General features: G+C 45.2%; 1 protein-coding gene across 5 annotated transcripts in view; it reads right to left on the bottom strand.

Moving 5' to 3' along the window:
• Window positions 1–15,318, bottom strand: part of erg28 (ergosterol biosynthesis 28 homolog) — a 35,978-nt gene extending 20,660 nt beyond the window's left edge. The window contains exons 1-3 of one of the 5 annotated variants that reach the window (XM_073037684.1): window positions 15,246–15,318; window positions 12,499–12,703; window positions 4,379–4,469 (exon numbers count right to left, since the gene is read on the bottom strand). In XM_073037684.1, coding sequence (XP_072893785.1) covers window positions 4,379–4,469; window positions 12,499–12,703; window positions 15,246–15,290 — 341 coding nt within the window. In that variant the 5' untranslated portion in view covers window positions 15,291–15,318. Of the gene's footprint in view, window positions 1–4,378; window positions 4,470–12,498; window positions 12,704–13,006; window positions 13,141–14,290; window positions 14,391–15,177 lie in introns of those variants that run through there. The other 4 variants (XM_073037689.1, XM_073037691.1, XM_073037677.1 and 1 more) reach the window with 4 other exon arrangements.
• Window positions 15,319–16,720: the final 1,402 nt, after the last annotated feature.

The following is a 16,720-nucleotide window of genomic DNA, read 5'->3' as shown; positions in this document are numbered from 1 at the left end:
TCCAGAGTGTCAGAGTGAAGTTACTGTTACTAGAGAGAAGACACTTGGGAAACTGAAAGATCTGAAGGTAGATAAGTCACCTGGATCAGATGGTATACACCCCAGGGTTCTGAAACAGGTGGCCAGAAGCATTAGTAATATCCTTTCAAGGATCATTAGATTCTGGAGTGATTCTGGAAGCTGAAAATTGCAAATGTCACTCCACTCTTCAAGAAGGGAGAGGGCACAATAAAAGAAACTATAGACCAGTTAGTCTGACTTTTCTGGTTGGCTGTTGGTGGTTAATGGCATTCCACTGGGGTCAGTGTGGGACCAATCCTTTTTGCATTATATGTCAATGATTTGGATGATGGAATTGATGATTTTGCTGCAGAGTTGTAACTGATACAAAGATAGGTGGAGGGGCAGATAGTTTTGAGGAACTAAGTAGGCTGCAAAAGAGATTAGGAGATCTTGTAAATCTCTGCATCCTTTCTATGGTTTCCACAACCTTCCTGTAGTGAGGCGACCAGAACTGAGCACAGTTCTCCAAGTGGGGTCTGACCAGGGTCCTATATAACTGGAACATTACCTCTTGGCTCTTAAACTCAATCCCCCGACTGATGAAGGCCAATACATCGTACTCCTTCTTAACCACAGAGTCAACCTGCGCAGCTGCTTTGAGCATACTGAGGACCCTGACCACAAGATCCCTCTGATCCTCCACATTGCCAAGAGTCTTAACATTAATACTATATTCTGCCATCATATTTGACCTACCAAAATGAACCAACTCACACTGATCTGGGTTGAACCCCATCCAGTTTTGCATCCTATCAATGTCCTGCTGTAACCTCTGACAGCACTTCACACTATCCACAATACCCCCAACCTTTGTGTCATCAGCAAACTTACTAACCCATCCCTCCACTTCCTCATCCAGGTCATTTATAAAAATCCTGACGAGCAGGAGTTCCAGAACAGATCCCTGAGGCACACCACTAGTGACCGATCTCCATGCGGAATATGACCCGTATACAACCACTCTTTGCATTCTGTGGGCAAGCCAGTTCTGGATCCACAAAGCAATGTCCCCTTGGATCCCATGCCTCCTTACTTTCTCAATAAGCCTTGCATGGGGTACCTTGTCAAATGCCTTGCTGAAATCCATATACACTACATCTACTGCTCTACCTTCATCAATGTGTTTAGTCATATCATCAAAAAATTCAACCAGGCTCATAAGGCACAACCTGCCTTTCACAAAGCCATGCTAAGTATTCGTAATCATTATTATTCCTCTCCAAATGTTCATAAATCCTGCCTTTCAGGATCTTCTCCATCAACTTACCAACCACTGAAATAAGACTCACTGGTCTATAATTAAATGGGATATCTCTACTCCCTTTCTTGAATAAGGGAACAACATTCACAACCTTCCAATCATCCGGAACCTCTCCCATCCCCATTGATGATGCAAAGATCATTGCCAGAAGCTCAACAATCTTCTCCCTCACCTCCCACAGTAGCCTGGGGTACATCTTGTCCAGATCCAGTGACATTTCCAACTTGATGCTTTCCAAAAGCTCCAGCACATCCTGTTCCTTAATATCTACATACTCAAACTTTTCAGTCCGCTGCAAGTCATCCTTACAATTGCCAAGATCCTTTTCTGGAGTGAATACTGAAGCAAAGTATTCATCAAGTACTTCTGCTATCTCCGGTTCCATACACAGTTTTCCACTGTCACACTTGATTGGTCCTATTCTCTCACATCTTATCCTCTTGCTCTTAACATACTTGTAGAATGCCTTGGGGTTTTCCTTAATCCTGTCTGCCAATGCCTTCTGATGGCCCCTTCTGGCTCTCCTAATTTCATTCTTAAACTCCTTCCTGCTAGCCTTATAATCTTCTAGATCTCTATCATTACCTCGTTTTTTGAACCTTTCATAAGCTCTTTTCTTCTTGACTGGAGTTACAACAGCCTTTGTACACCACAGTTCTTGTAACTTACCAATGCAGAACCCCACGCAAATGTCCCCTGAACATTTTCACATTTCTTTAGTATGTTTCCCTAAGAACATCTGTTTCCAATTTATGCTTATGACTTTGCACCTTATCATTTATTTGCACTGCACTTCCTCTGTAGCTGTTACACTTCATACTGTACTTAGAGCATTGAGGAGGAACAGGGCAAAAACAATGTGCGATGACTTGTTTCATATGAAATGCATGCCTAACATGTTTTTTTTAAAACTGTATCTTGCTACACATTACAATAATAAACCAATTCCAATCCTAATTCCAAGTGTTGATCCATGCTCTGAAGTTCCATCCAGTTTCATTAAGGGTGCTAGTTTAGATACTGGAGCCCACTGCCAGTGCACCTTATCCAGTGGTGGGACACACTGTACCTGCACAGGCACACTGTTATTGTAATAGCAAACAGACAGCATAAAACTATCCTCACAGGAACTGCTCTGCTGAAAACCTTCCATTGCTGCAGCCACTAAAATGCGGAGGACCAAGTGGGAGTGTGCCTGGCCCTAAGCAAAGATGGGGTTTTTGTGCCAGTGGTCTCCTGAAGAAAGGTGGTACAGACTGGGCACCTCCATCTCTGGGGACCTTCATAGTGTCAGACAGCAGAGCATAGTGGAGCCTGCTCTTGCTAACTGCCTGCCCTTGCTTGTTTTGAGACCACCCTGGAAAGAAGGCACCTGCTGGAGGCTTCATCAGTGACCAACACAGACAGGGGTTCCCAACTTTTTTTTCCAGCCATTAACCCTTACTATTAACTGAGGGGTGTGTAGTCCCCAGGTTGGGATCACCTGACCATGGATAAACTTACTAGATAAATACACATAATGGAATGGTAGCATAACGCTATTACACCGCCAGTGACTGGAGTTCAATTTCACTATTGTAAGGCGTCTATACGTTCTCCCCATAGCAGCGCAGGTTTCTTCCGGGTGCTCCAGTTTCCTCCCGCATTCTAAAAATACAATTATTTTTGCATAATAGGGGAATTAAAGGTTATGAGAAAAAAGCAGGAAGGTGGAGATGTGCCCATGGCCAGATCAGCCATGATCATAGCGAATGGTGGAGCAGGCTCGACAGGCCAGATGTCCTATTCCTGCTCCTATTTCTTATGTTCTTATGCAAAGATGTACAGGTTAGGGTTGAGTTGTGGACATGCTATAACCATATAACAATTACAGTACAGAAACAGGCCATCTCGGCCTTTCTAGTCCGTGCCGAACGCTTCCTCTCACCTAGTACCACCGACCTGCACTCAGCCCATAACCCTCCATTCCTTTCCTGTCCGTATACCTATCCAATTTTACTTTAAATGACAATAGCAAATCTGCCTCTACCACTTCTACTGGAAGCTCATTCCATACAGCTACCACTCTCTGAGTAAAGAAATTCCCCCTCGTGTTACCCCTAAACTTTTGCCCCCTAACTCATGTCCTCTTGTTTGAATCTCCCCCACGCTCAATGGAAAAAGCCTATCCACGTCAACTTTATCTAACCCCCTCATAATTTTAAATACCTCTATCAAGTCCCCCCTCAACCTTCTACACTCCAAAGAATAAAGACCTAACTTGTTCAATCTTTCCCTGTAACTTAGGTGCTGAAACCCAGGTAACATTCTCGTAAATCTTCTCTGCACTCTCTCTATTTTGTTGACATCTTTCCTATAATTCGCTGACCAGAACTGTACACAATACTCCAAATTCGGCCTTGTACAATTTTAACATTACATCCCAACTCCTATACTCAATGCTCTGATTTATAAAGGAAAACATACCAAAAGCTTTCTTCACCACCCTATCCACATGAGATTCCACCTTCAGGGAACAATGCACCATTATTCCCAGATCACTCTCCTCTACTGCATTCTTCAATGCCCTATATACCATGTATGTCCTATTTTGATTGTTCCTACCAAAATGTAGCACCTCACATGTTGGCGACATTTGCAGGCTGCCTCTGGTATATCCTCGTGACTGCGTCAGTCACAAAACAAATGATGTATTTCTCCGGCAAACACAAGGAAATCTGCAGATGCTGGAAATTCAAGCAACACACACAAAATGCTGGTGGAACGCAGCAGGCCAGGCAGCATCTATAGGGAGAAGCGCTGTCAAAGTTTCGGGCCAAGACCCTTTGTCAGAAATGATGTATTTCACTGTATGTTTCAACGTACATGTGACAAATAAAGCTCATCTTTATCTTTAAAAGACATGGGGGCAAGGTGTAAAAGGCAAAGAAATAAAATTAGGAGATTAAAAAAAAAACACATCATTAGGCTAGATTTAGCACTAAAGATAAATGAGAAGCTGATTAGACCCTCAGTGAAGGTTGAACACATAGTGAAAATCCCACAGGTACCTACGTTCGGTTTTGAATGTCCACTGCACAGGTGCACCGGATGATGGAGGAGAGCAGAGTCCAGATCCCAAATGTTCTTGCCTGCAGACCGTTCACTGCACAAAATCAACAGTTGTAAAGAGTCAAATATCCCAGCAGCAGCAACAAAGGGGATGTAGTGGATGAAGCACGCTGCATCAGATCCATGTGCAAGACACAGGTACCGATTCCACTGGAGATAGCTAAGGTGGATGGGTGCTCTGCATCAGAGACACGTACCCAGCCCACCGGGGGTAGTTGAGGTGGATGGGACACCATGCATCAGATCTATGTGTCAGAGACATGTACAGAGACAGCTACATGTCAGGTAGCTGAGGTAGATGGGGCACCCTCCAGCAGATCTATGTGCAAGAGACACAAATCAGCTGAAGGCAGTTGATAGCCCACTGTGCAATCCCACACCAGATCTTTAGTGCTGTCCCGATGGTTGAGAACAGCAGTGAACACCCCTCTTCCTGCTCAATTACCAGGAGACACCTACACACCACAGAAGCCCTTCCCCCTCCCAACACAATATTAGAGTTGTACGGCACAGGCCCTACAGCCCAGCATGTCAATACTAAGCGACACAGCTATATTCATCCCTTTTATCCACATGCTTCTATACCTTGCCAAGTTCGAAATGCCTCTCAAAAGTAGTGAATTGTATCTGCCTCCATCAAATCCTCTGGTATCACATTCCAGGTATCAGCCACTCATTGTGTTAAAAAAAAACTTTGCCCCTCTGATTCTCTTTAATCTCTTTCCTCTGAGCACAAACTCAAACCCTCATATTTGTAATGCACCTACCACAGGTAAAGGAGTCTGACCATCTACCACTTTATCATTTTATACACCTCTTGGACCACCCCTCAATCTCTTTCACTCAAAGCTTCCAGAGGTACCTTTGTCAGAGAAACGTGTACAATATACATCCTGAAATGCTTTTTCTTTACAACTATCCACGAAAATGGAGGGGCGTTCCAAAGAATGAATGACAGTTAAATGCTAGAACCCCGAAGTCCCTCCCAGCTCCCCTCCCTCCACACATAAGCGGTAGCAAGCAACAATCCCCTCTGCCCCCACAGCAAAAACAAGCATCAACACCCAACACCAACACTCAAGCATGAGCAAAGCAACAGCAAAGACACAGACCCCGAAGACTTCACGTTTCACCCAGTATTTGACATACCACAGGCTCTCTCTCTCCCTAATAAGGGAGAAAGAGGTGTCTCTGTTTTCACAGTGAGTGAGGAGACATAACAATCAACTCACTGGTTTATGTTAAAAGTCCATTACATCACCTTTTTTGAGCTCTGCACCCAAAGATCTGGGCACACAGCCATAGATATTCAGACTCCCCCGATGACACATGGTCTTCTATCGCGACACCGACCTTCGATCCACCTGTCTCCAGAGCCCTAAGATCTTATGCCTCCAAATCCAAGCTGGACTCTTTGGCCAAGCCCTTGGCGTGCCAAACAACAGCCAGTTATGAAACCCCGAAAGCGGGTCCCATTTCCGTAAAGAACCATAGTCAGCATGTTCTCCAGGAGAAACAACCCCAGCGCGTACCTGATATACAGACTCCCCTGTTTACACTCACCAGAGAACCGTGGTTTACTCACACTCAGCACCGCAGAAATCCTGACACACACACTGTGAGTCTTTCTGTTAAGACTCAACATGGAACTCTAATGCTCATCCTCACCCCCAGACCCTTTGATACATCATGGCTGACAAGGGAAGTCAAAGCTATTGTAAAAGCAAAAGAAAGGGCATACAACAAAGCAAAAATTAGTGGGAAAATTGAGGATTGGGAAGTTTTTAAAAACGTACAGAGAACAACTAAAAATCATTAGAAGGGAAAAGATGAAATATGAAAGCAAGCTAGCAAATAATATCAAAGTTGATAGTAAAAGTTTTTCAAGTATGTTAAAAATAAAAGAGAAATGAGAGTGGATATAGGGCAGCTAGAAAATGAGGCAGGAGAAATAATAATAGGGGACAAAGATGGCTGATGAACTAAATGAGTATTTTGCATCAGTCTTCACTGTGGAAGACACAAGCAGTATGCCTGATGTTGCAGTGTGTGAAGGAAGAGAAGTAGGTGCAATTACTATTACAAGAGAGAGGGTGCTCAAAAAGCTAAAAGACCTAAAGGTACGCAAGTCACCTAGACCAGATGAACTGCTCCCAAGAGTTCTGAAAGAGGTAGTGTTAGTGATTGTGGTGCCATTAGAAATGATACTTCTAAAATTATTGGACTCTGGCATGGTGCCAGAGGACAGGAAAATTGTAAATGTCACTCCACAATTTCAGAAAGGAGGAAGGCAGCAGAAAAAAGACTATAGACCAGTTAGCCTGACCTCAGTGGTTGGGAAGATGTTGGAGTCAATTTTTAAGGATGAGGTTATGGAATACTTATAACCATATAACCATATAACAATTACAGCACGGAACCAGGCTATCTCGGCCCTTCTATTCCGTGCTGAACGCTTACTCTCACCTAGTCCCACTGACCCACACTCAGCCCATAATCCTCCATTCCTTTCCTGTCCATATACCTATCCAATTTTACGTTAAATGACAATACCGAACTTGCCTCTACTACTTCTACAAGAAGCTCGTTCCACACAGCTACCACTCTGAGTAAAGAAATTCCCCCTCATGTGACCCTTGAACTTTTGCCCCCGAAGTCTCAACTCATGTCCTCCTGTTTGAATCTCCCCTTCTCTCAATGGAAAAAGCCTATACACGTGAACTCTATCTATCCCCCTCATAATTTTAAATACCTCTATCAAGTCCCCCCTCAACCTTCTACACTCCAAAGAATAAAGACCTAACTTGTTCAATCTTTCCCTGTAACTTAGGTGCTGAAACCCAGGTAACATTCTAGTAAATCTTCTCTGTACTCTATTTTGTTGACATCTTTCCTATAATTCGGTGGCTAGAACTGTACACAATACTCCAAATTCAGCCTTACCAATGCCTTGTACAATTTTAACATTACATCCTAAATCCTATACTCAATGCTCTGATTTATAAAGGCCAGCATACCAAAAGCTTTCTTCACCACCCTATCCACATGAGATTCCACCTTCAGGGAACTATATACCATTATTCCTAGATCACTATGTTCTACTGCATTCTTCAATGCCCTACCATTTACCATGTCAGATTCAGATTCAGTTTATTGTCATTTAGAAACCACAAATGCAATGCAGTTAAAAAATGAGACAACGTTCCTCCAGAATGATATCACAAAAGCATATGACAAAACAGACTACACCAGAAAATCCACATAACATTTGGCAATCCCAAATCCAGAGTCCGGAGAGGCTGCTGTGTATTAATAACGCGCTACCGTCTTAGCGCGTTCCCTGGAAAGGAGCTCCAAATCCACCAGACAAACAAGACCAAAAACTAAAGCTACAAGACCTGCACAAAACCACATAGTTACAACATATAGTTACAACAGTGCAAACAATAGCATAATTGATAAAAAAAACAGACCATGGGCACAGTAAAAATAGTCCAAAGATGTTAAAGGACTATAAGTTCAAAAGAAATCACTACACAGTTTCCACAAGTCCCCAGGGTCCCGACAGACTCGCCATCCCACGCCGGCGGCAGAAGGGAATACCTGCGCTATGGACTTCCATAGCGCCACCCGACTCAACCTCGCAGACACAGCACACACCAAAAGCGACCTGACCACAGCGGACTCCGAGTCCGTCGAACCTCTGAGCCTCCAACCATCCCTCCGGCACAGCTTCTCTGAGCACCATCCTCTGCCGAGCGTATTAAGACAGCCCCGCCAACGGCCATCAACAACGCGACCCCGAGTACTGGGGGCCTGTTCTTCCCAGCAGAGTCCCGGACCTCACAGCAGCAGCAGCAACGAAGAAGGTCTTCCTGGAGATTTCCCGATGTTCCTCCGTGCTCCCACGTCCGTTTTCAATTGAATATGATTGCACATGGCACTCCACTTCACAAATAACAGATAATCAGCTCCGGAGTGGCTGCTCCAAGCTGCGTCGCGCCGCCATCTTGGAAATGTATGTCCTATTTCGATTATTCCTACCAAAATGTAGCACCTCACTCTTAACAGCATTAAACTCCATCTGCCATCTTTCAGCCCACTCTTCTAACTGGCCTAAATCTCTCTGCAAACTTTGAAAACCTACTTCATTATCCACAACGCCACCTACCTTAGTATCATCTGCATACTTACTAATCCAATTTACCACCCCATCATCAAGATCATTAATGTATATGACAAACAACATTGGACTCAGTACAGATCCGAGGCACACCACTAGTCACTGGCCTCCAACCTGACAAACAGCTATCCACCACTACTCTCTGGAATCTCCCATCCAGCCACTGTTGAATCCATTTTACTACTTCAATATTAATACCTAATGATTGAATCTTCCCAACTAACCTTCCGTGTGGAACCTTGTCAAAGGCCTTACCTGAAGTCCATATAGACAACATCCACTGCTTTACCCTCGTCAACTTTCCTCGTAACCTCTTCAAAAAATTCAATAAGATTTGTCAAACATGACCTTCCACACACAAATCCATGTTGACTGTTCCTAATCAGACCCTATCTATCCAGATAATTATATATACCATCTTTAAGAATACTTTCCATTAATTTACCCACCACTGACGTCAAACTGACAGGCCTAAAATTGCTAGGTTTACTCTTAGAGCCCATTTTAAACAATGGAACCACATAAGCAATATGCCAATCCTCCAGTACCATCCCCATTTCTAATGACATTTGAAATATTTCTGTCAGAGCCCCTACTATTTCTACACTAACCTCCCTCAAGGTCCTAGGGTATATCCTGTCAGGACCCAGAGATTTATCCACTTTTATATTCCTTAAAAGCGCCAGTACTTCCTCCTCTTTAATCGTCATAGTTTCCATAACTTCCCTACTCGTTTCCTTTACCTTACACAATTCAATATCCTTCTCCTTAGTGAATACCGAAGACAAGAAATTGTTCAAAATCTCCCCCATCTCTTTCGGCTCCACACATAGCTGTCCACTCTGATTCTCTAAGGGACCAATTTTATCCCTCACTATTCTTTTGCTATTAATATAACTGTAGAAACCCTTTGGATTTATTTTCACCTTACTTGCCAAAGCAACCTTGTATCTTCTTTTAGCTTTTCTAATTTCTTTAAGATTCTTCTTACATTCTTTATATTCCTCGAGCACCTCATTTACTCCATGCTGCCTACATTTATTGTAGATATCTCTCTTTTTCCTAACCAAGTTTCCAATATCCCTTGAAAACTATGGCTCCCTCAAACTCTTAACCTTTCCTTTCAACCTAACAGGAACATAAAGATTCTGTACCCTCAAAATTTCACCTTTAAATAACTGCCATTTCTCTATTACATCCTTCCCATAAAACAAATTGTCCCAACTCACTCCTTCTAAATCCTTTCACATCTCCTCAAAGTTAGCCTTTCTCCAATCAAAAATCTCAACCCTGGGTCCAGTCCTCTCCTTCTCCATAATTATATTGAAACTAATGGCATTGTGATCACTGGACCCAAAGTGCTCCCCAACACATACCTCCATCACCCTACCAGAAGATCTTCCCTAACAGAAGATCCAACACTGCCCCTTCTCTAGTTGGTACCTCTATGTATTGCTGCAAAAAACTATCCTGCACACATTTTGCAAACTCCAAACCATCCATCCCTTTTGCAGTATGGGCTTCCCAGTCTATGTGTGAAAAATTGAAATCTCCCACAATCACAACCCTGTGCTTACTACAAATATCTGCTATCTCCTTGCAAATTTGCTCCTCCAATACTCGCTCCCCATTAGGTGGTCTATAATACACCCCTATAAGTGTTACTACACCTTTCCCATTCCTCAATTCCACCCAAATAGTCTCCCTGGATGAGCCCTCTAATCTATCCTGCCAGAGCACCACCGTAATATTTTCTCTGACAAGCAACGCAACACCTCCCCCTCTTGTCCCTCTGATTCTATCACACCTGAAGCAACAAAATCCAGGAATATTTAGTTGCCACTCACACCCCTCCTGCAATCATGTTTCACGAATAGCTACAACATTATATTTCCAGGTATCAATCCATGCTCTAAGCTCATCCACCTTTCTTATAATGCTCCTAGCATTAAAATAAAAGCATTTAAGAAATTCTCCACCTCTTCCTCTCTGTTTATTTCTAACAGTACGAAGAACTTTATTGTCTTTTTTTTCTTCCTTCTCCCATACATCTGTTCCTACACTCTGGTTCCCCACCCCCCTCATATCTAGTTTAAATCCACTGGAGCCTCTCTAGCAAACCTACCTGCAAGAATATTTGTCCCCCTCCAGTTCAGATGTAAACCATCCTGCCGGAGCAGGTCCCACCTTCCCTGGAAAACTGCCTAATTATCTATAAATCTGAAGCCCTCCCTCCTGCACCATGTCTTCAGCCACGTGTTGATCTGCACTATCTTACTATTTCTAAATCCACCTGCACGTGGCACTGGTAGCAATCCTGAGATTATTATCCTGGAGGTCCTGCCTTTTAACTTGGCACCTAGCTCCCTAAACTCACCTTTCAGGGCCTCCTCACTCTTCCTACCCATGTCATTGGTCCCAACATGGACCACAACATCTTGGTGACACAGGACAAATTAGGACAAAGTCAGCATGGTTTCCTTGAGGGATAATCCTGTCTGATAAACCTGCTGGAATTCTTCTTTGAGAAGATTACAAGTAGGATAGATAAAGGGGATATAGTGGATGTTGTATATTTGGACTTAAAGAAGGCCTTTGACAAGGTGTTACACATGAGGCTGCTTACCAGGTTATTATATTATGGTATTATAGGAAAGTTACTAACATGGTTAAAGCATTGGCTGATTGGTAGGAGGAAACAAGTGGGAATAAAATGATCCTCTTTGGGTTGGTTGCCAGTGACTAGTAGTGTTCCGCAAGGGTCAAAGTTGGAAGTTCTTTTTATGCTTCTTTTATAAATGATTTAGATGATGGAATAGATGGCTTTGTTGCCAAGTTTGCAGATGATAGAAAGATTGGTGGAGGGGCAGGTAGTATTGAGGAGACAGGTAGGATGCAGAAGAGCTTAGATTAGCATAATGGGCAAGAAAGTGGCAAATGAAATACAATGCTGGAAAATGCATGGTCATGCAGTTCAGTAGTAGAAATAAATGTGTGGACTATTATCTAAATGGGGAGGAAATCTCAAAATCTGAGATGCAGAGGAACTTGGGAGCCCTTGTGCAGAACACCCTGATGGTTAACTAGCAGGTTGAGTCAGTGGTGAGGAAGGCAAATGCCAGGTTCGCATTCATTTCAAGAGGTCTCGAATACAAGAACTGAGACTTTATAAGGCACTGGTGAGGCCTCACCTTGAGTATTGTGAACAGTTTTGGGCCCCTCATCTTAGAAATGATGTGGTAGCATTGGAGAGGGTTCAGAGGTTCACAAGGATGATTCCAGGAATGAAATGATTATCTTACGAAGAATGTTTGATAGTTCTGGGTATGTAATCACTGGAATTTAGAAGGATGAGGGGGATCTCATTGACACCTTTAGAATGTTGAGAGACCTAGACAGGGTAGATGTGGAAAGGATGTTTCCTAGGGTGGGAGAGTCCAGGACAAGAGGGCATAACCTCAGGATAGAGGAACACCCTTTCAAAACAGAGATGCAAAGAGATTTCTTTAGCCAAATGGTGATGAGTTTGTGGAATTTGTTGCCACGTGCAGCTGTGGAGGCCAGGTCGTTGGGTGTATTTAAGGCAGAGATTGATAGGTTCTTGACTGGGCATGACATCAAAGGTTACAGGGAGAAGGCCAGGAACTGGGGTTGAGGAGGAGAAAAAAAAAGGATCAGCCATGATTGAATGGCGGAGCAGTCTTGATGGGCCAGATGGCCTAATTCCACTCCTATGTCTTAAGGTCTTATCAATGGTGCAACCATCCCTCTTCCCACCATGTGACACCCTGAGGCAACCCCCATTTCTCAATCAGTCCCGTACCCTACAACTGCACCACTCTCCCAACATCGAGTCCCATCACCAGCAGACTTTCCTTACCGAGCGCCGGTTTTCCCGTGTAGAGTTTCTCCGACAAGAAGCTGTGATCTCTGAAGCTCTGAATCGTATTGCCAGCAGCGATAACAGCGACCATCACCAGCCAGCTGCGGAGAACATTGAGGAATCGGCTCATCCTAGTTGAGAGGATGTTTCCTATAGTGGGAGAGTTTAGACCCAGAGGGCGCTGCCTCAAAATAGAATGTCCCTATCAGAACACAAATGAGAAGGAATTTCAGTATTCAGAGGGTTTCATTGCCACAGACAGCTGTGGAGGTCAAAAGGTTATGGAAAGAATGCAAGAGAATGGGGTTGAGCGGGATAATAAATTAGCCATGATGGAATGACAGAGCAGACTCAATGGGCCGTATGGCCAAATTCTGCTCCTACGTCTTTATAGTCACAGAGGAGGAGAGTAGTACAAGTAGAGAGATAGAGAGAATGTCAGAAGAGTGGGGCTTGACATTACCATTCCCTGCTAAACCTCAGAGCCAGCTACTACACTACTGACCTGGTTGCTGCTGCCTTGACAGGTCATATCTCCACAGCAGGAATAAAAGGGATAAAGTAGTCGAGGAGAATGGACACAAAAGAAGGTTGCACTGCCTGCTTGCATATCATACTTCTCCCAGTGCTACCCATCTCTCTAAAGCCTGTAACATAGGTATTACCACCTCAGTAAACATTTCACCATTAATTCTGAGTACATCCTGAGTCAACTCCAGTTGGGCGTTCCTTCAATTCTGAACCCTGTCCCCCACCCCATGTCAGCATTCATTTGGCGGCATCTCCCATAGCGGATCCGTTTCAGATCTGATCCCCACAGCGTGTTCCTCCCTCAGAACCCCAACCCCCTTCTACAGTGGGTCCCCGTCAGGGATCTGACCACCCCCGCCCCACAGCTTGAACCATCCCCCACAGGGCTTGACCCTCTCTTTGTACCACATCTTCCCCTCAGTACCACCCAAGTCCTCCAACAGGCTGTCCCTTCACTCAGTGACCGCCCCCTCCCCACTGTGTTCCTAATTCAGTACTACTCTCTCCCAACCCCCCACCCACAGCGTGTCCCTCCCTCAGTCGCGCTGTCCCCCACAGCAGATCCCATTGTTGGTAATATACCCCCCATGCACCCCTAAAGCATGACCCTTCCTTGGTAGCGCCCCCACAACAAGCGTGTCCCTCCTTCGGTAGCACAACAATCCGCACAGCAAGTCCTTCTGTTGGTAGCGTAAACCCCCACCCCCCACGTGTCCCTCCCTCAGTCATGCCCTCCCACCACAGCATGACCCTCCATCGGTAGCGTCCTCCACGACCAGCGTGTTCCTCCTTCAGTAGTGTAACCACCCACACAGCAAGTCCTTTCATTGGTAGCGTACCCCCCCACCACAGGGTGTCTCTCCTTACGGTAGTGAACACCCCTCCACAGGGTGTCCCTCCTTATGGTAATGAACCCCTCCCACAGGGTGTCCCTCCTTACAGTGGTGACCCCCCCACAGGGTGTCCCTCCTTATGGTAATGAACCCCCCTCCACAGGGTGTCCCTCCTTATGGTAGTGAACCCCTCCCACAGGGTGTCCCTCTTTATGGTAGTGAACCCCTCCCACAGGGTGTCCCTCCTTACAGTGGTGACCCCCCCCAAACAGGGTGTTACTCCTTACAGTGGTGACCCCCCCACAGGGTGTCCCTCCTTACAGTGGTGACCCCCCCCCCCCACAGGGCGTCCCTCCTTATGGTAGTGAACCCCTCCCACAGGGTGTCACTCCTTACATTAGCGAACCCCCCCCAACAGCACGTACCTCCTTACGGTAGCGAACAACTCCCGCCGAAGCATGTCCCTCCCTCAGTAGCAACATCCCCCCCCCCCCACAGTGTGTCTCTCCCTCAGTGACACAACCCCTGGAAAGTGTGACCCTCCCTTGGTACCATGCCCTCTCCACAACATATAACTAACTTGGAACTCTTTTCCCTCCCCCCCCCCAAAGAGCGTGTCCCTCCCTTGGGAAACGTCCTCCAGTATGTCCCTGCCACAGTAGCGCTAACCTCCCTCCAGGATTTCCCTCCTCTGAAGTGCACCCATTCAACCCACACATCCCAAATCCTGCAGTGTATCCTTATCCACCCCAAGTAGTGTCACCCCACACATCAAGTCGTCTCTCCTTCTTTATCACCCCCACAACAGAGGGCATCCCTTTTTCTGTCGCGCACCTCCAAAAACAGTGTGAACCTCCCTCGGTAGCAACATTCCCATAGTGTGTCCCTGCCTTGGTATTGCCACCCCCTCCCTCAGGACCACTCCCCCCACCCTACATGGCGTACCCCTGCCTTGGAACCGTCCCCTCCCACGGCGTGTTCCTCCCTCGGGCGACCCCTCCTACAGCCTGTTCCTATCTTAACACCACAGAGCCTCCCTCAGTACCGCTCACCCCCCACCCCCCACACACACACCACCGTGGGTCCCTCTCTCGGCGGCATCACCACACACACCCCCACCCACCCAGAGGACATTTCTCCCTCAATACCGCCCCCACAGCACAGAGAGTCCCGCCCTCGGTACCGCCCCCCCACTCCACTGGTGGTCCCGCACCCTATAGCGTGTCCCTCCCTCGCTACCACCCCCACAGCGTGTCCCTTCCCCCACCCCACACACAGCCAACCATCGAACAGCAAGTGAGCTGCCACCCACCCCAACGGCACATCTCAGCTCTCGCACTCACTCTCACTCTCTCCCAGTCCACCTGTCAATCACTCTACCTCTCCGAGGTGTAAGTCACACAAGAAACCGTCACGGCCACGCATCGCACTGGCTCTGATTGGCTAATAGTATGACACGGGCGTGTTCTCCTTGATTGATGTTCCTCTTACCCATTGATAAAAGAGTCTGCTCGTTACGAGCTCCTGATGTTCTCAGTCGCCCCATCTGCAAGGGCAGTCCAAATTTGAAGTGACAGGAGGGAAAACCTGAAATTAAAACAGAAAATAATGAAAATTGATCTATTTAAAACGCTTACATGTCGTGCCATCATATGTAGAAATGTATTCGGCATTTTACACCATGACAGGCTATTTTTCTCAGCACCACTTTCCTACATTGACCCCATACCTCAATACAAGAAAATCCATAATTTTCTTCCTGTTGTCTGGGCCCCCACAGCCTGGGGAGAAATGTAAAAATCCATTGTCCTCTGGGTGAAGTGTATTTTCTCTGTCTGGAATGGCTGCCCCTTCTTCTGAGAAGTGACTGATTCCAGGCATTTTAGCCATAAGAAACATCAACTTCATACCTCCCAGGTCATGTGTTTCACTGAAATGAGAGAACAGTTTATACAACAAGCCCACCATGCCAGAATCAATCTGGTGAACTTTTGCCAAGTATCTCTTTTTGTAAATAAAGAGACCATACCTGCACACAATGCCCAGATGCAATCTCACAGTGGCTCTGTACAAAACAATGATTATGATGCTCTTACAATGAAGACTATATACAACACACACAAAATGCTGGTGGAACACAGCAGCCATTTTCCTATAGATGCTGCCTGGCTTGCTGTGTTCCACCAGCATTTTGTGTGTGTTGCTTGAATTTCCAGCATCTGCAGATTTCCTCATGTAAAGACTACATACAGCTTGCTTTCCAAATGGTTGGCTGTATCCGTGTATTAGCTTTCAGAATCAGGTTTAATATCACTGGATACGTCGTGAGATTTGTTAACCTAGCAGCAGCAGTACAATGCAATACATGACAAACAGAAAAACAAAGGAACTACAGGGAATGTATATATATATACACACACACACAGGGAATGTATATATATATATATATATATATATATATGTGTATATATATGTACTGTATATTAAATAGCTAAATTAAGAATAGTAGTGCAGAAACAAAAATAAATTTTAAAAAGTGAGGCATTGTTCATGGGGTCGATGTCCATTTAAAAATCAGATGACAGAGGGGAAGAAGCTGTCCCTGAATTGCTGAGTGTGTGCCTTCAGGCTTCTGTACCTCCTTCCAATGAGAAAAGGGCTTGTGCTAGGGATAGGAGTCCTTAATGACCGACTGCCTTCTTGAGGCACCACTCCTTGAAGATGTCTTGGATATTACAGAGATGGAGATGGAGCTGATTAATTTTATGACTGTCCCTCTGCAGACCAGTACCTTTCAACTTCTAACAAAAATGTCCTTTTTTTCTTCCAGAGATGATGACCTCACAGTATCCCAC

Source organism: Hemitrygon akajei, chromosome 3, assembly GCF_048418815.1.
Source record: "Hemitrygon akajei chromosome 3, sHemAka1.3, whole genome shotgun sequence".
Lineage (NCBI taxonomy): Eukaryota > Metazoa > Chordata > Chondrichthyes > Myliobatiformes > Dasyatidae > Hemitrygon > Hemitrygon akajei.
The sequence above is the reverse complement of the archived record's forward strand: the minus strand, read 5'-3'. Positions and strand labels throughout refer to the sequence as shown.